The following is a 19,157-nucleotide window of genomic DNA, read 5'->3' as shown; positions in this document are numbered from 1 at the left end:
CTCGGTCTGCTGAAAGCCTGCAGTCAAGGCACATATGAGAAAGCAATTAATGTGTTCATTAATTGACTAAGGTGTCACAACGGAAAACTGATGATTGATGCTTCTCATCTCTCTCCGTTCCTGTCTGTCTGTCCCTATCTATCCCTCTCGCTGACTCTCTCTGTCCTTGTAAAAAAAAGGAAAAAAAGAAAGAAAGTGCAGTTTTAGTTTACGTGTCTACAGTGCCTGCATCCCTTCCTCCCTCCCTCCTCCGTTAGCCACACTCATCTATCTCCAAGGTAAGAATACAGTACTAAATAACACTTTTTTCTTTTATTTTATATATTTTGTTATGCATTGGGAAAGTATACATGTGTGTTTCTTAACTATAAATGTCTTTTTTCATAATTTAGGATGGTTTGGGGATGTTTCACAGGGCTGGAATGGATTAAATCTATTTCAGTTATTTTAAATGGGAGAAATTTGTTTGATATACGGGTTGACTGACTTACGAGCTCGGTTATAGAATGAATTAAACTTGTATCTCAAGGTACCACTATATATTTTAATTATTGACAAAGTTAAAAACAAAGGAAAGCCCATAGAAGAAACTAAACATTAGTCAAAAGCCTACCACACCCAAACAACACTTAACAATTTTATATATTTGTTTTTAGTGGGCTTTTTATACACATATACATACATTAATTTTAATAAATGTATCATAAACTAAATGTATTTTTAAAATATTTTATTTATTGATTTTAAAGACAGAGGAAGAATCATCAATTTGTTGTCTCACCTATCCATGCACTCACCAGTAGATTCCTGTATTGTGCCCTGACTGGCACAACCTGCAACCTTGGCACTTCAGGTCAACATTCTAACCAACTGAGCTCTCAGGCCAGGGCCTAAATGTTGCTTTATAACCTTTTTTTTCCTTTTCATAACAAAATATTATAACTGTTAGAGCATTGTTCTGATATGCCCAGGTTGTGGGTTTGATACCCTGTCAGGACACATACAAGAATCAAACAATGAATAGATAAATAAGTGGAACAACAAATCAATGTTTCTCTCTCTCTCTTTCAAATCAATAAATTAAAAAGTATTTTTTGCATAATTTTATTTTTTGAAATGTTTAAAAAAATTTTTTTAAGCAAGAAAGAGAGAGAGGGACAGACAGGAGGGGAGAGAGATAAGAAGCAGCAATCTTTATTGCAGCACCTTAGTTGTTCATTGATTACTTTCTCATATATGCCTTGACCCAGAGGGGCTCCAGCCAAGCCAATGATCCCTTGCTGAGGCCAGCAACCATGAGATCAAGCTAGCAAATTTGGGCCTCAAGCCAGTGACCGTGGGGTCATGTCTGTGATCCCATGCTCAAACCAGCAACCTCGTGCTCCAGCTGGTGAGCCTGCGCTCAAGCCAGCGACCTCTGGGTTTTGAACCTGTGTCCTCAGTGTCCCAAGCTGACGCTCCATTCACTGTGCCACTGCCTGATCAGGTGAAATGTTTGTTTTGAATAAGTCTTACATGTAGATGTGACAAAATTCAATGATATAAAAAGGTATATAATGAAAAGTAGTTTCCTTTCTACCTCTATCTTTTTTTTTTCTTTTCAGAGACAGAGAGAGAGAGAGTCAGAGAGAGGGATAGATAAGGACAGACAGACAGGAACGGACAGAGATGAGAAGCATCAATCATCAGTGTTTTGTTGCGACACTTTAATTGTTCATTGATTGCTTTCTCATATGTGCCTTGACCGGGGGGCTACAGCAGACTGAGTAACCCCTTGCTCAAGCCATTGACCTTGGGTCCAAGCTGGTGAGCTTTGCTCAAACCAGATGAGCCCATGCTCAAGCTGGTGACCTTGGGGTCTTGAACCTGGGTTCTCCTCATCCCGGTCCGACACTCTATCCACTGCGCCACTGCCTGGTCAGGCTCTACCCCTATCTTTAACCACCAAATTCCCTTTTCAGAAGGCAACCTTATTACCAGTTTCTTGTGGATCCTTCTAAAAGCATACTGTATGTTATTAATAGAAGCAAAATCATATACACATACATATTATTTTTTTCAACATAAAGGGGTGCAAACTATACATACTGTTCTGTACCTTGCTTCCCCCCCCTTAACAAAGAGTCTTGGAGATCCTTTTAGATCAGCACATCAAGATCTATCTCATTTTTTAAACAACTACTTAACTGTATAATTTGTTATAGGAATATGCCATAATTTATTTACTAGGAACCTGGTTAAATAAATTATGGGTTGTCTTAATCATTTGTTATTACAAATAGTTAAATGACCTTGTATATATGATTTTTGCATTTGTATGTTATTGTTATAAGATAAGTATTTGGAAGTGGAGGTCATAAGGTGTGTGTAAATAATAATATATATGTGTGTGTGTATTTTTTTTTAAGTGAGAGGAGGGGAGATAGACAGACTTCTGCATGCACCCAACCAGGATCTACCTGGCAACCCCAACTGGAGCAATACTGTAATCAACCGAGCTATATTTAGTGCCTGAGGCTAAGGCATTTGGACCAACTGAACTATCCTCAGCGCCCAGGGCAGAAGCTCAAATCAATCGAGCCACTGGCTGCAGGAGGCGAAGAGGGAGAGAAGGGGGAGTGGGAGGAGGAGAGAAGCAAATGGTTGCTTCTTTTGTGTGCCCTGACCAGGAATCAAACCCAGGACATCCATATGCAGGGCCAATGCTCTATCCACTCAGCAAACTAGCCAGGGCTTATAAGGTATATCTATTTTAAAACTTAGGAGCTAGTTCCAAGTTGCCTTTCATAGAGTTGGCCCAAATTTATATATGCCCTCACCAATGCACTGCATCATCAAACTATTTTATTTTGCCCACTTTGATAGGTTAAAATGGTATTTCATAGTCTTAATATGCATTTATCTTACTAATAATAAGGTTGTGCATCAATTCATATTTTAAGAGCCATTATAACATTATTTTATGATGTTATATTTCATGATTGGACTCAGTGAGGTATAATTTCTACTCAGTGAGTATACATATCTTATGCTAACAGTTGGATGAATTTTATAACATATTTTGACACTTATTATCCAGAGTGAGATCTCGAGCATTTCTATCACCCCTGAAAAGTTCCTTTGTGCCTCCTACCCATCAATATCACCCCCAGGCAACCACTATGTTGACTTCAAATCATTATAGATAAGTTTTGTCCATTCTTGAACTACATGTAAAGGGAATTCTACAGTATGCATTCTGTGTTTGAGTTCTTTCAACATATTTTTGAGATTTATTGATGTTCTATTATGACATTGTTTTACGTAGCAGGAAATAAAATATATGTACATGCCATAATTCAATCAATTTCTCATAGTATTTTAATATTTAAAATAATACTTATTAGTTCTCCTTTGTGCAAAGAAGCAAAAAGAAGGAAACCAAATAACGCAGTATTTATTGTATCACCCTCTTTGACATTAAAAAATAAAAAATATATATACCATTAAACATGGTTTGAAGATGTCAGCAATCCAGGATACAAATGAAAAATGAAAGCCTTCTCTTTTTCAGTTTCTCTCCCCAAAGTAATCACTGTTCATACTTTTGTGTAATTCCTACTAGAAAAAACATTCTATAGATAGTGATGCACATCTCTAGCTCTAGCCAAGTTTTATTACTTTCTTTTTTTTTACAGAGACAGAGAGAGTCAAAGAGAGGGATAGACAGGGACAGACAGACAGGAAAGGAGAGATGAAAAGCATTAATCATCAGTTTTTCGTTGTGCATTGCGACACCTTAGTTGTTCACTGATTGCTTTCTCATATGTGCCTTGACCATGGGCCTTCAGCAGACTGAGTAACCCCTTACTCAAGCCAGCGACCTTGGGTCCAAGCTGGTGAGCTTTGTTCAAACCAGATGAGCCCACACTCAAGCTGGCGACCTCGGGGTCTCGAACCTGGGTCCTCAGCATCCCAGTCCGACGCTTTATCCACTGCGCCACCGCCTGGCCAGGCTATTACTTTCTTTAATGATTTAAATCATGTCCCCCCAAATCTGGTGTCCATAGACCCAGAGGTTTACTTTTCAGTTGGGTAAAGACGGTCTCTATAGTAAAAACAATTTGACAACTAAGTCAGTCTTTTTATTATTATTACTGATTTTAGAGAAAGAAGGGTGAAAGAGAGAAAAACATTGATTCCTTGTTCCACTGATTCATGCCATCATTTGTTGATTCCTATATGTGCCCTGGCTGGGGATTGAACCCACAACCTTGGTGTATTGGAAGTTATAGTCTCTTTTTTTAGAGAATGGCAGGAAAATATGACTGAGAAATTTGTCATGTGATGGAGAACAAGCATAGTCTCATTCGATCTTTCCTTTAATATGATTAGATATCAAATATATTCTTTGACTCCCTGTGTTGGATTTTGTATTTTTTTTTAGTTAGTTTATTTATTTATTTGACAGAGGCAGACAGAGACAGAGAGAGGGACAGATAGGGACAGACAGGAAGGGAGAGAGATGAGAAGCATCAATTCATTGAGGCAACTTAGTTGTTCATTGATTGCTTTCTCATATGTACCTTGACTGGGGGACTACAGCAGAGTGCACGAACCCTTGCTCAAGCTGATGACCTCGGGTTTTGAACCTGGGTCCTCTGCATCCCAGTCTGATGCCCTATCCACTGTGTCACCACCTGGTCGGGCAGTTTATTTTTTTAAGTTTATTTTTTAATGTTTTTTAGAGAGAGAGAAAGGGAAAGAGAGAGGAAGAGAGAGAGAGAGAGAGACAGGAACATTGATCTGTTCCTGTAGGTGCCCTGACTGGGGATTGAACCAGCAACCTCTGTGCTTCGGGATGATGTTCTAACCAACTGAGCTATCCAGCCAGGGTGTATTTTGTATTTTTAGCATTCTTAGCAGCACACATGATTTATAACATGTGTCCTGAATTAAGCAAAGTACTTAGAGGTCTGAGTGACTTACTTCACAGTTTCTCTTAAAGCAAAATCCTTAAAAGGAGACCCATATTTATGATTTCATATAATCCTTTCTAAAGTGAGCTTGTGTTAATATTTCCATAACAGCTCAGCAGCTCGGTATATGTATAGTTCATTACATGATAGGGAACATATCCCGAACTTTGCATCTTAGTACATCTTAAAAGTCTTTCCATAATAGGACATAAGGATCTATTGAGGAAGTTATATTTTTTTAACTCAGGTAGATTTTTAATGGTAATGAATTATTCTGCACTCTTCATAGCCTATGGCCCTGTTGTCTTTTTCCCATTTGGTTTTCTAGGTCCAGGCTAGTGCAGCACTAAATCATCACACCCAGACTGAGATCCCTTTACACAATCTCACTGTGTGACACTCCTCTTACCACATGGACACAACTCTTGGTGTCAATATTAAATTTTCTCTCTCTCTAGTTTCCCTCATCCCCATCATCGTCCACGCACATAGACAGTTGAAGAACGCGTGTGCCTTCTCAGGCTGACAGAGGAGGTTTCAGTATTACTTCTCTCTCACACCCTGCCTGCTGACGTCTGCCTTCTTTTATTTCCACTCCAGGGGAAGCCGTACGTCTTTGACCGTGTGTTCCCCCCAAACACGACTCAGGAGCAAGTTTATCATGCATGTGCTATGCAGATTGTCAAAGGTAATGGATGTATTTTTCTCATGTATTTTTTTAGGCTCCCCATTCCATACCCCACTTCTCTCCACCACTGCTCTCCATCTCTTTCAGATGTCCTTGCTGGCTACAATGGCACCATATTTGCTTATGGACAGACATCCTCAGGGAAAACACATACCATGGAGGTGAGGGTTCTGACTTCCACGGAGGGTGAGAAGCTGGGAGTGTTAATGGGAGACCAAGAAATCTGTGATTGAAGGGCTAGGAATCAAGTGTGGCCTTGTCCAGAAGTAGCTGGGTCCAGAGGATGAACTGAGAGGCAATAAGCTAGTGCAAGTTTAACGCAGTCCCTTCAGCCTGCTGCAGTGTAGCCTGCTTTCTGCTACACCAGTTTGCTTCTTTTGATCTGGAAAAGAAGCAGCAATGAAAGTTCAAAGGGCTATTCAGTTCTCTCCTCCTTCCACAAAAAGGTACACGTGGTAGTGACCATCTCCTAACTCAGTATAGTTCCTGTTACCTTTGTGTTCACCTGCAGACCTCTGACTTGTCTCATTCTTCCTGAGTTCCAGCCTTATTCTAGAATACCCTTATTTCCCAGGGAAAGCTGCACGACCCCCAGCTGATGGGAATCATTCCTCGAATTGCCCGAGATATCTTCAACCACATCTACTCCATGGATGAGAACCTTGAATTTCACATCAAGGTGATCAGGGCATGACCTGTGGGCATCCTCAGATGGGGTCTGGGAGAGGAAGATCTAATATGAACACACTTGAGATTCTGGGCAGCCCAACTTACTGCTCTGGTTGCCTCAGTTCTCACCTGAGATATTCTCTTCTGCCCTTTCTTCCCACTACCACTGTTGCAGCAGGTCACATTAGCTTGAGATTTCTTAAGAGAGGCCCTCTTCACTTCATACTTCTCTCCCTTTTCCCTAACCAGGTTTCTTACTTTGAGATTTACCTGGACAAAATTCGTGACCTTCTGGATGGTGAGTGGTGTTTAACTCCGATAAGTGGGTAGGGTTGTGAGGAGGGCAAGGTAAGAAAAGATCACATTACCCTTGGGGTTAGGTACTATTTGGCAAGAGATTCAGAGGACACACAAGGGCACACACCCATACCCATGTCCCTTGCCTTCGCCTACCAATATTTCCAAAAACTTACAAAGAGTCAAAGGATGAGCTTAGATGCCCAGGCCTACATATAAATAGCCTGAGATGAGCTGGACCTCTGGGGTTGGAATCCTGGAGGAGTAGAAACTGAGTCTTAATTTGTGCAGGGAGTTTAGGCTTCACAAGGGAATCTTCTTCCCTTTTGCACATGGAAGAAACCACCATGTGTGGACTACAGGGTGCTGGAGGTGTGGGGGATGGGGAGGTGGAAGTGTTGGCCTCGCTCACCTGTATTGTCTTGATTCAGTGACCAAGACAAATCTGTCTGTGCATGAGGACAAGAACCGGGTGCCATTTGTCAAGGTGAGAGTGGGGATGGGGGTATTCAGGCAGGGCCAAGTGTATTCCAAGTATGAGTGTGGGAGGACAGACCAGTGACCCAGAAGTTGGAGGGTGGATCTCCTGTAGGGGTGAGAAGTGCCGAGGGACCGGGGAGAGTCTGGGGGCTTGGAAAGGTCATTATCTGGAAAGGTCATTTTGTCAGTATGCAGGTAATTTAATTTGGAGATCAAAGGTTATGAGATCACCGTCCATTTGCCCCCTGCAGGGTTGTACTGAACGCTTTGTGTCCAGTCCGGAGGAGATTTTAGATGTGATTGATGAGGGGAAATCGAATCGTCATGTGGCTGTCACCAGTGAGTGGGTATATAAGGGACTTTTGAGTCTAGGGTCCACCACTCCTCTGTGCCTTTGCAGACTGAGGGACTTGAAAGAGAGCGAGGGAAGACTTTCCTTCAGAGAAGGGACCTTGTTTGTGTGACCCTGCTGCCTGGGAAATGTAGTGGTGGGACCCTCTCTCGAGAAGGGTGGGGGTAAGGTCAGGGGAAGCTGGGCTGAGGGCTTCAGTCTGCAAGGTTTGGTACCAGGACTGTTTTTACCAGAGGCTGATTAAGGTCAGTTGAGGCCCTTGGAGCGGAAGAAAATATGTTAACCATATTTTTAAATAAATAAATATTATGTACTATTAATGTTAAAATTGCACATATGAAACCAAATTTGGTGTCATTAGAAAAAAGTTTAAAGTTGGGGTTTTACGGGGCCCTTCAGAAGTTGGGGCCCAGGGCGCGTGCGCGGTGCACCAGCCGTTAAATCCACCTCTGGTTTTTACCTTACTCCTGCAGACATGAATGAACACAGCTCTCGCAGCCACAGTATCTTCCTTATCAATATCAAGCAGGAGAACATGGAGACTGAGCAGAAGCTCAGTGGGAAACTGTACCTGGTGGACCTGGCTGGGAGCGAGAAGGTTGGGGGCTTTAGTGGGGAGGGAAGGAAGCCTTGGGAGGAGGTGGCCTTTTTTATTATTATTATTAATTTTTATTTTAGCGAGAGGAGGGGAGGCAGAGAGACAGACTCCTGCATGTGCCCCGATGGGGATCCACCCAGCAAGCCCACTAGGGGACGATGCTCTGCTCATCTGGGGCCCATTTCTCCATTGCTCGGGAACCCAGCCATTTTTTTAGTGCCTGAAGCAGAGGCCACAGAGCCATCCTCAGCACCTGAGGCCAACTTGCTTGAACCAGTTGAGCCATGGCTGCAGGAGAAAGAGAGAGAGAGAGAGAGAGAGAGAGAGAGAGAGAGGAGAGGAGGGGTAGAGAAGCAGATGGTGTGTGCCCTGACTGGGAATTGAACCCAGGACATCCACATGTGTGGCCGAGACTCTACCACTGAGCCATACGTCCAGGACCTCAGAGGTGGCCTTTTTAGCAAAATTTAAAGTAACTTTTCCTTCTTGAGACATAATTCCTATTCCATAAAGTTCACCATTTAAAAGTGTACAATTGAGTGGTTTTTAAGATGTTTGCAAGGTTGTGCAAACATCACCCCTAATTCCAGATTATTATCATCACCCATTAACAGTCACTCCTATCCTTCTCTCTCCCATCCCCTGGCAACTACTAATCTACTTTCTGCCTCTATGGATTTGCCTTTTCTGGACATTTCATATAAATGGGGTCATATAATATGCATAATATGTGGTTGGGAGGGGGTGACCTTTGGAAAAAGAATTTAGGGGAATAGAGGAAGGGCCTTCTCTGTCCTTTCCCTGTTCCTTCCCCTCCTTGTACTGAGCCCCTCTACATTGAGAGGAGATGCTGAGGGCCCTCTCCCTTTGCAGAGGCTCATGACACACTTATCCCTTAATGCCCGGGTAGGTCAGCAAGACTGGAGCAGAGGGAGCCGTGCTGGACGAGGCAAAGAACATCAATAAGTCACTGTCAGCTCTGGGGAATGTGATCTCTGCGCTGGCTGAAGGCACTGTGAGCGTTCCTTAGGTCCCATCACCTCCACTTCCACTCCGTCTCTCACTCTCCTAATGCTGCCGTTTGACCATGCCCCTATTCGTGGATTAGGAGCCCTCGTCTACCACTATTCTTTCTGATTCTCCTGTTAAATTTCTTCTTTTTTTTTTTTTTAAGTGAGAGGAGGGGAGATAGATAGACTCCTGCTTATTCCCTGACTGAGACCCACCTGGCAACCCCCATCTGGCTTGAATGAAACGAGCTGTCCTCAGCTCCCAGGCTGAGGCTCAAACCAATTGAGCCACTGGCTCCAAGAGGGGAAAAGAGAGAGAAGGGGGAGACAGGGAAAGAGAAGCAGATGGTCACTTCTCACGTGTGTTCTGAGTGGGGATCGAACCCGGGATGTCCACACACTGGGCCAATGCTCTATCCACTGATCCAACCAGCCAAGGCACATTTATTTTTCTGATTCATGTCCCCTTCCTCCCTCAGAAAAGCTACGTTCCATATCGTGACAGCAAAATGACACGGATTCTCCAGGACTCTCTGGGAGGAAACTGCCGGACAACTATGTTCATCTGCTGCTCACCCTCCAGCTACAATGATGCGGAGACCAAGTCCACCCTGATGTTTGGGCAGCGGTCAGTGACAGCATCCCCAACCCCCTGCCCAGACCCTGCCGCTCTCTCCCCTCAGTGTCAGGCAAGCTGTCATGGAGGTCTCATCACCTTGTTCCCTTCTCCTCACCCAGGGCAAAGACCATTAAGAACACTGCCTCAGTGAATCTGGAGTTGACTGCTGAGCAGTGGAAGAAGAAATATGAGAAGGAGAAGGAGAAGACAAAGGCTCAGAAGGAGACAATTGCAAAGTTGGAGGCTGAGCTGAGCCGTTGGCGCAGTGGTTAGAGAGGAGTTGCATTGCCATGAGAGGTGGTGGGAGGAGGAGGAGACTTAGGAGTCACAGAGGGTCCTTCCTGTCTGGGGTGGTAGTTAAGGACGGATCAGTCTCTAAGGAGGGCTGTTTCTTTTTATTTTATATTTTTCTGAAGTTAGAAGCAGGGAAGCAGAGAGACAGACTCCCGCATGTGCCCGACCGGGATCCACCCATCATGCCCACCAGGGGGCGATGCTCTTTGCCAATCTGGGGCGTTGCTCTGTTGCAACCAGAGCCATTCTAGCACCTGGGCAGAGGCCATGGAGGCATCCTCAGTGCCGGGGCCATCTTTGCTCCAATGGAGCCTTGGCTGCGGGAGGGGAAGAGAGAGACAGAGAGGAAGGAGAGGGGGAGGGGTGGAGAAGCAGATGGATGCTTCTCATGTGTGCCTGGGCTGGGAATTGAACCTGGGACTTCCACACGCCAGGCCAATGCTCTGCCACTGAGCCAACCAGCCAGGGCCAGGGCTGTGTTTCTAGAGTGGGTACAGTGGAATGGGTATGAGGGAAACGGGAAAGGGGCTAACTGCCATATTCCCACACCCCCCAAAATGTTTACTTAGCAAGAGCTGGAGACCTGGAGGCCTTGTTGAGCAATAAGGGAGGAAGGACTGGTGGATGCATCTTTTCCTTCTCCCATCCCTCACCTTGTTCTGCCCCTTTGCAGGAGAGAATGTGCCTGAGATGGAGCGCCTGGCTGGGGAGGATGCAGTCCTGGGAGCTGAGCTCTGCGAGGAGACACCTGTGAATGACAACTCCTCCATTGTGGTGCGCATTGCACCTGAGGAGCGGCAGAAATATGAGGAAGAGATCCGCCGCCTGTATAAGCAGCTTGATGACAAAGTGAGGACAGTTAGGCCGGGCACAGAAATGAGCCCAGTAGAATGAGAAGTGAGGGATTAAAATATTTGCTTATACTGCCCTTATCTTATTTTAAAAGGGGTGAATGCTCGTTATTGAAAATAGGGAAAATAAATAAAAATATGTAGAAGGAAATTAATATCATCATGCCACCATTCAGAAATAATACTTTAAACATTTTGCTTTTCTCTGTGCCTATACCATGCAATTGAGATATACTGCATATATAACTTTGCATTCAAGTTTTCTCACTCAGTATTATATGGTGGGAAATTTCCTACTCTGTTAACAATTCTTCACAAAAGTTTTTTGTTTTTATTAAGGTGAGAGGATGGGAGATAGTGAGGCAGACTCCCACATGCACCCCAACTGGGATCCACCTGGCACCCCCATCTAGGGTCAATGCTCGAGTACCGAGCTATTTTTAGTGCCTGAGACTGAGGTGCTCAGACCAGTGGAGCAATACTTAGTGCTCAGGGCCACTCTCGAACCACTGAGCCACTGGCTATGGGAAGGGAGGAGGGAGAGAAGGGGGATTGGGAGGGGGAGAGAAGCAGATGGTCACTTCTCTTATGTGCCCTGACTGGGAATCAAACCTGGGATGTCCATAAGTCAGGCCGATGCTCTACCTACCCACTAAGCCACCAGCCAGGGCAATATATATATATATATATATATATATATATATATATATATTTTTTTTTTTTTTTAGATTTTATTATTGCTTGACCAGACAGTAGTGCAATGGATAGAACATTGGCCCAGGACGCAGAGGACCCAGGTTCTAAACCCCAATGGCTTGAGTGCAGGCTCACCAGCTTGAGCGTAGGGTTGCTGGCTTGAGTGTGGGATCAAAGACATGATCCCATGGTCACTGGCTTGTAGCCCAAGGCCCTGCTCCCACTGTCAAGGCACAGGTGAGAAAGCAACCAATGAACAACTAAGGAGCTGCAATGAAGAATTGATGCTTCTCATCTCTCTCTGCTCCTGTCTGTCTGTCCCTGTCTGTCCACCCCCTCTAAAAAAATAAATAAAAAGAGTTTGTTTATTGATTTTACAGAGAGGACAGAGAGGGGGGTGGGGTAGTGAGAATTATCAACTCATGGTTGCCTCACTTTAGTTGTTCACTGATTGCTTGTCATATGTGTCTTGACCAGGGAAGCCAAGGGTTCAAACTAGTAACCTCAGCATTCCAGGTCAACACTTTACTGCCCACCACAGGCCAGACACGTAAAAGTATTTTTAAATGGGTGCCTAACAGTCTATTTAAAATCAGAATGTATTTAATCATTCACTTATTACAAGGCATCTAGTTTTTGTTGTTTTTTTGCTATTATAAATAATTTATAGAAGTGACTAACTTTGCCTCTTGTGCATAAGACTGCTTTTGAAGGATTTGGTTAGAATAGAGTGCCTGAGTGGGGTTTCTAGGTTAAAGAATATGAATATTTTAAGGTTTTGTGATGCATTGTCAAGGTTATACCAGCTTCCCAGAAGAAAGGAATTTAAAAGTGAGGGCAGAAGCTGAGGAAAAGACATTTTTTTAGGATATGGGGTTTTTAAACTCAAAACCTAAAGTATCTGGATTTTATTAGGATCCTATTTCTCCCTCAACCCTGTAAGTCTAAACCAGAAGGACTAGCTTCCCTTCACCCCATCTTTCCCCTTGCCTCCAACAGGATGATGAGATCAACCAGCAGAGCCAGCTCATAGAGAAGCTCAAGCAGCAAATGCTGGACCAGGAAGAGGTAATAGGGAGGGGGCGCGATGTGAGTGGAGGGGTGTGTGTTCATCCCTGGAAGACATAAAAAGGACTTTTTTACAATCGTATAGGAAAAGGGGCATTCTGCTAGGGTTTAGTCATCCCCTCAAACTAAGGAGGTCTGAGCATTTAATTGGGGTTTTACTTAAGGCAGAGATTGTGGCATCTAGGTGCTTCTCATTCTGTTGCCCTATTTCTAAGAAGCCCACTTCTCTCGATTCTCACTTTGGCTGTTGCCTCTCCCAGAGCTATGTCTGGGTGGAGGCTCAGCTTCCCTAGAGAGGAGGCCACAGAAGCATCACGGGCAGCAGATCCCTCACATGCCTCCCCCTCCCTTGCAGCTGCTGGTGTCCACTCGAGGAGACAATGAGAAGGTTCAGCGGGAACTGAGCCACCTTCAGTCGGAGAATGATGCCGCTAAGGATGAAGTGAAGGAGGTGCTGCAGGCCCTGGAGGAGCTGGCTGTGAACTATGACCAGAAGTCCCAGGAAGTGGAGGAAAAGAGCCAGCAGAACCAGCTTCTGGTGGATGAGCTGTCTCAGAAGGTGGTGAGTGATCAGCTGGGGGCCAAGAGCTCCCTGGCCTCAGAACGTCCTCTACGTCCAAAGGGACTATTGCCTCCTTCCAGGGCTCTATGGTATGTGCACCTTTGCCCTGCTGCTCAGTGTGTTGTGACAGCCTCCCACAGCTGCTCACCTCACTTTGCCCTCCTGACCCCTCTCTCGTCCAGACCCTTCTGCAGGACCTGTGTTCTTCACTGCAGCCATCAGGGTCATGCATGAAGGGAGTGGCCTCTGCCTGGGCTGGGGAGGGTAGCAGAAAGACAGTGATGGGATGACCTGAGGGGCTGTTCCCAGGCCTCCATGCTGTCCCTGGAGTCTGAGTTGCAGCGGTTACAGGAGGTCAGTGGACACCAGCGAAAACGAATTGCTGAGGTGCTGAATGGTCTGATGAAAGACCTGAGTGAGTTCAGTGTCATCGTGGGCAACGGGGAGATTAAACTGGTAAGTGGAGAAGGAAGCAGCAGTTTTGTTCAGGTCCTTTTTGTTCTGGCCATTGGTGGGAGATACGGGATGGGAGAATCCAAACTGTCAGGGACACTGTGAAAAGCGGGCCAAGGATCTAGGAAACATACCCTCAATGCAGACAGGAAAACAAATAGAGGTTTGCAGACTCAACTGAAAATACACCTTCTAAAGGGTGCTGAATAAAGAAGCAATGGAAGAACATAGAAGAGCTTGCTCCCTGGCAAATGTGGTCAGTTTGCTCAAATAAACACTTATTAAAAATTCTCTTAAAAAAATAAAAGGACGCCTGACCAGGCGGTGGCACAGTGGATAGTGTCAGACTGGGATGCGGAGGACCCAGGTTCGAAACTTAATGTAAGGTTGCCAGCTTGAGTGCGGGCTCATCTGGTTTGAGCAAAGCTCACCAGCTTGAGCCCAAGGCTGCTGGCTTGCACAGGGGTCACTTGCTCTGCTGTAGCCCCCAGTCAAGACATGTATGAGAAAGCAATAAATGAACAACTAAGGTGCTGCAATGAAGAAGTGATTCTTCTCATCTCTCTCCCTTCCTCTCTGTCTCTCCCTATCTGTCCCTCTCTCTGTCTCTGTCACACACACACACACAAAATAAAAATATAAGGAATAAAAAGCAATGGACATATGGTTATAGCAGGATTTAGAGATGGGGCACAGAGTTAGAAATGAAATATGCAAATCTATGGCAAGGACAATGACTCATCTGGGTGATCAAGCAGAACAGTTTGACTGCAAAAGAAAGTCATATTGCTTTATAATATGGAAGAGGGTGACTATTGAAATTGGGTCTTTAAGTGCAGAGAGAGGGAGTTAGTGTGAAATGCCAGGTGATAGGGAGCTGCTAAAAGTTGTACAGAGAATACCTTTCCCACCTGAGTCCCTGTGCAAGCGGGTGTGTGCGGGGATAAGCAGAGTGGAAGGGACTGGATAAAAGGTTTCCTGGAGCAGAGCACCTCTGCCCTCCCTTACCCCCACAGCCAGTGGAGATCAGTGGGGCCATCGAAGAGGAGTTTACCGTGGCCCGACTCTACATCAGCAAAATCAAATCGGAGGTCAAGTCTGTGGTCAAGCGGTGCCGGCAGCTGGAGAACCTTCAGGTTGAATGTCATCGCAAGATGGAAGTGACGGGGCGGGAGCTCTCCTCCTGCCAGCTCCTCATCTCCCAGGTGAGTGCTGGAGAGAGAGCGTTGCGCACCGTGGGAGAAAGAAGGCAATCCTGTGGTTGAGCTAGAACTCCTAGCACCTGCCTTTGTTTCAGGGCCTAGGGTCAACTGAAGTTAAGGACAGAAGAGCTTGGGTTAGCAGGGGAGGGTCTACGTCAGAGAAGTAAAGGGTCAGGGAGGATACTGGCCTTTGAGCTGATGGGCTCTAAAGAAAGGGTCTGTGGAAGCATGGCTCCCAACGCTGCATCCTAACGGAAAGCATAGCAGGAACAAAGGGCATGGGAAGAGAGCAGGAGTTTACAGAGGTCTGTGCTGCCCAGAGTGGTGACCTTTGCTCTACCCGTCATCTTTCTCTCACAATCCCTTCTCCCACCAGCATGAGGCCAAGATCCGCTCACTTACGGAGTACATGCAGAGTGTGGAGCTAAAGAAGCGGCACCTGGAAGAGTCCTATGACTCTCTGAGTGATGAGCTAGCCAAGCTCCAGGCCCAGGGTGAGGCCTTCTTAAACCTCCAACCCATTTATCCTGAGATCTGAAATCCCTCAGGGGGCAGGGAGGGAAAGTGACAAACATCAAAAGAAACCACCCACAGCACACTCCCCCAAAGTATGACCCTGATTTCACGGCGACCAACTTACATGCTATTTAGCAAGCTTTTGCATGTAGCTTATTGTACACAAGCCATAAACACTCATTTCCCTGTCCCTGCTATATCAAATTGGGCTGTCCTAACCCAGAAGAACATCCCTGTGGGCCCATTCTGGGTAGATGTCCCCTGCACTACCTGGAGGTCTGGTCACAATGTGAAGTCCTTCCTGGTGGAGGTGGGTGTGGTGGAAGCTGTCTGCCCTTCTTTTAGAAACTGTGCATGAAGTGGCCCTCAAGGACAAGGAGCCAGACACACAGGATGCAGATGAAGTGAAGGCAAGTGGGGAAGGTGTGGAGACAGACGGCTGGGCCTGGCAGGGCTGTGCTGGCTTTCACAGAACTGGTGTTGGGAAGTTTCGCTTTTGAACTTGGGGTGGTGGTGTTTGCAGAAGGCCCTGGAGCTGCAAATGGAGAGTCACCGGGAGGCCCATCACCGGCAGCTGGCCAGGCTCCGGGACGAGATCAATGAGAAGCAGAAGACCATTGATGAGCTCAAAGAGTAAGAGTTCCTGAGGGTGGCTCTGGTTTCTACCTGGTCCTCTCACCCAGCTGTGCCCACTCAAATGTTCCCTCTTGGCCCGGGATCCTATTCTTTCTTTTTTTTTTTCATTTTTCCGAAGCTGGAAACGGGGAGGCAGTCAGACAGACTCCCGCATGCGCCCAACCGGGATCCACCCGGCATGCCCACCAGGGGGCGATGTTCTGCCCATCCGGGGCGTCGCTCTGTTGCGACCAGAGCCACTCTAGCGCCTGAGGCAGAGGCCAAGGAGCCATCCCCAGCGCCCGGGCCATCTTTGCTCCAATGGAGCCTCGGCTGCGGGAGGGGAAGAGAGAGACAGAGAGGAAGGAGAGGGGGAGGGGTGGAGAAGCAGATGGGCGCTTCTCCTGTGTGCCCTGGCTGGGAATCGAACCCGGGACTCCTGTACGCCAGGCCGACGCTCTACCGCTGAGCCAACCAGCTAGGGCCCGGGATCCTATTCTTTAACTTTCATGTGTCGTTCCCCCGGCAATGATATTACTTTGTAGTCCAAGTCCAGGAGGTACAAGGAGTAAGGCCTAGTCCCAATCCTTGAGGCTCTTCTGACTAGATAGCTCAGGGTTCTTTACTCTGTCATGGAGACAGGGGCCTGAGTCTACCTGTGAGGTTTGGAGGTAGATGCATCTACTCTAATTGGACTCACTCGTACAAAAGGGAAAGTGCTCAAGGAGCTGGACTTCCTTTTCTCCATGATTCACATCCTTTTGTTCTCTGCAGCCTGAACCAGAAGCTTCAGTTAGAGCTAGAGAAGCTTCAGGCAGACTATGAGAAGCTGAAGAATGAAGAACATGAAAAGAGCACCAAACTCCAGGAGCTGACGTGAGTACCCGGGTCTGCCTGCAGATGGGCAGCCACATAGGCTCAAGTTGCTTCTCACCCAGCCTTGCAGAGGCAAGATACAGTGTAGATGTGAATATGGTGACTATAGGAAGCAAATGCCTTAAAAGAGTAATTTGAGCCATGGCCAGATAGCTCAGTTGGTTAGAGCATTGTCCCAAAGTTTAGAAGTTGCTGGTTTGATCCCCAGCCAGGGCACATACAGGAACGGATTAATGTTTCTGTCTGCCTGTCTCTCTCTCTCTTTCTCCCCCCTCCCTCCCTTCCTATTTTGCTAATATCAATCAATAAAAAATTTTTAAAAAAGAATAATTTCTGACCAGGCGGTGGTGCAGTGGATAGAGCATCGGACTGGGATGCGGAAGACCTAGATTCAAGACCCCGAGGTCGCCAGCTTGAGCATGGGCTCATCTGGTTTGAGCAAAGCTCACCAGCTTGGACCCAAGGTCGCTGCCTTGAGCAAGGGGTTACTCAGTCTGCTGAAGGCCCATGTTCAAGGCACATATGAGAAAGCAATCAATGAACAACTAAGGTGTCGCAACAACAACAACAAAAAGAATAATTTGAGGCCCTGGCCAGTTGGCTCAGTGGTAGAGCGTCGGCCCAGTGTGTAGATGTCCCGGGTTCAATTCCCTGCTTGGGCACACAGGCAAAGCATCCATATGCTTCTCCACTCTTCCCCTCTCCTTTCTTTCTATCTCTTCCCCTCCTGTAGCCAAGGCTTCCTTGGAGCAAAGTTGGCCCAGGCGCTGAGGATGGCTCCATGGCCTCTGCCTCAAGCACTAGAATGACTTCAGTTGCAACAGAGCAACATCCCAGATGGGCAGAGCATCGTCCCCTAGTGGTCATGTCGGGTGGATCTCAGTCAGGCACATGCAGGAGTTTGTCTCTCTGCCTCCCTGCTTCTCACTTCAGAAAAATACAAAAAAAAAAAAAAAAAAAAGAATAATTTGATGGGGTGGGGAAGAAAAAAAGGGGAGATTTTTCAGAAATGACCTCTAGGCCCTGGCCGGTTGGCTCAGCAGTAGAGCGTTGGCCTGGCGTGCGGGGGACCCGGGTTCGATTCCCGGCTAGGGCACATAGGAGAAGCGCCCATTTGCTTCTCCACCCCCACCCCCCTTCTTCCTCTCTGTCTCTCTCTTCCCCTCCTGCAGCCAAGGCTCCATTGGAGCAAAGATGGCCCGGGCGCTGGGGATGGCTCCTTGGCCTCTGCCCCAGGCGCTAGAGTGGCTCTGGTCGCGGCAGAGCGACGCCCCGGAGGGGCAGAGCATCGCCCCCTGGTGGGCAGAGCTTCGCCCCCTGGTAGGCAGAGCTTCGCCCCTGGTGGGCGTGCCAGGTGGATCCCGGTCGGGCGCATGCGGGAGTCTGTCTGACTGTCTCTCCCCGTTTCCAGCTTCAGAAAAATAGAAAGAAAAAAAAAAAAGAAATGACCTCTATTGAATATTAGCTGACTTGGAAAGATGTTTGTGATGTTCCTTCAAGTGTAAAAAGCAGGTTACAAAACAGAATAAGTGGCCTGACCAGGTGGTAGCGCACTGGATAGAGCATTGGACTGGGATGCGGAGGACCCAGGTTCAAGACCCTGAGGTCGCCAGCTTGACTGCGGGCTCATCTGGTTTGAGCAAGGCTCACCAGCTTGAGTCCAAGGTCACTGGCTCAAGCAAGGGGTCACTCGGTCTGCTGTAGCACATATGAGCAGACCAGTTAAGACACATATGAGAAATCAATCAATGAACAACTAAGAAGCTGCAATGAAGAACTGATGTTTCTCATCTCTCTCCCTTCCTGTCTGTCCCTATCTGTCACAAAACAAACACACAAAAAACCCAGAATGAGCGGCATGATCCCATAAAAGGCATGTGGGATGGATGTACATGCCTAGAGAAAAGAGTCTGGAAAGATGGACACCAGAATGTTAACAGTGGTTTAATCTACAAGTATCAATAGTAGAATCATGGGCTTTTTATGAAACTCATCTTTTCCTTTTCTAATTTCTGCACAGTGAACATGAGTAACTTGTATAATAAGTAATAAAAAAAATGTAAAAGGCATGGAGGTGGGAGGAGAATCCTGAGAGAGTCTTCTGTTTTCCTCTTCCTCCAGATTTCTGTACGAGCGGCATGAGCAGTCCAAGCAAGACCTCAAGGGTCTGGAGGAGACAGTTGTGAGTAGTTTCCGCCTGTGTTAACAGGGTAGAGGGTTCATCTCTTTCCCCCAATTTCTTCCTAACTCCATTCTTCCTGCCCTTTGCAAAGTCAGCCTGTGGCCTAATCAGGACACATCTTTTCCTAAAGGATGAGTGACTCACTTGACTGGGTAGACTGAAGGTTCCAGT

The 19,157-nt window shown here is 46.4% G+C and overlaps 1 protein-coding gene across 1 annotated transcript in view; it reads left to right on the top strand.

The window, feature by feature from the left end:
• The window catches only part of KIF5A (kinesin family member 5A), a 37,654-nt gene that overhangs the window by 8,678 nt on the left and 9,819 nt on the right, over positions 1-19,157 (top strand). The window contains exons 2-21 of the mRNA XM_066369377.1: positions 5,559-5,646; positions 5,734-5,807; positions 6,221-6,325; positions 6,565-6,613; positions 7,044-7,099; positions 7,344-7,431; positions 7,918-8,042; positions 8,953-9,057; positions 9,532-9,680; positions 9,791-9,939; positions 10,639-10,814; positions 12,512-12,580; positions 12,936-13,142; positions 13,452-13,598; positions 14,612-14,800; positions 15,174-15,291; positions 15,659-15,723; positions 15,837-15,946; positions 16,703-16,804; positions 18,926-18,986. Coding sequence (XP_066225474.1) covers positions 5,559-5,646; positions 5,734-5,807; positions 6,221-6,325; positions 6,565-6,613; positions 7,044-7,099; positions 7,344-7,431; positions 7,918-8,042; positions 8,953-9,057; positions 9,532-9,680; positions 9,791-9,939; positions 10,639-10,814; positions 12,512-12,580; positions 12,936-13,142; positions 13,452-13,598; positions 14,612-14,800; positions 15,174-15,291; positions 15,659-15,723; positions 15,837-15,946; positions 16,703-16,804; positions 18,926-18,986 — 2,232 coding nt within the window. The remainder of the gene's footprint in view (positions 1-5,558; positions 5,647-5,733; positions 5,808-6,220; positions 6,326-6,564; positions 6,614-7,043; positions 7,100-7,343; positions 7,432-7,917; positions 8,043-8,952; positions 9,058-9,531; positions 9,681-9,790; positions 9,940-10,638; positions 10,815-12,511; positions 12,581-12,935; positions 13,143-13,451; positions 13,599-14,611; positions 14,801-15,173; positions 15,292-15,658; positions 15,724-15,836; positions 15,947-16,702; positions 16,805-18,925; positions 18,987-19,157) is intronic.

The sequence above is a fragment of the Saccopteryx leptura genome, chromosome 2, assembly GCF_036850995.1.
Source record: "Saccopteryx leptura isolate mSacLep1 chromosome 2, mSacLep1_pri_phased_curated, whole genome shotgun sequence".
NCBI lineage: Eukaryota > Metazoa > Chordata > Mammalia > Chiroptera > Emballonuridae > Saccopteryx > Saccopteryx leptura.
Note: the sequence above shows the minus strand (reverse complement) of the source record. Positions and strands in the feature narration are given on the sequence as shown.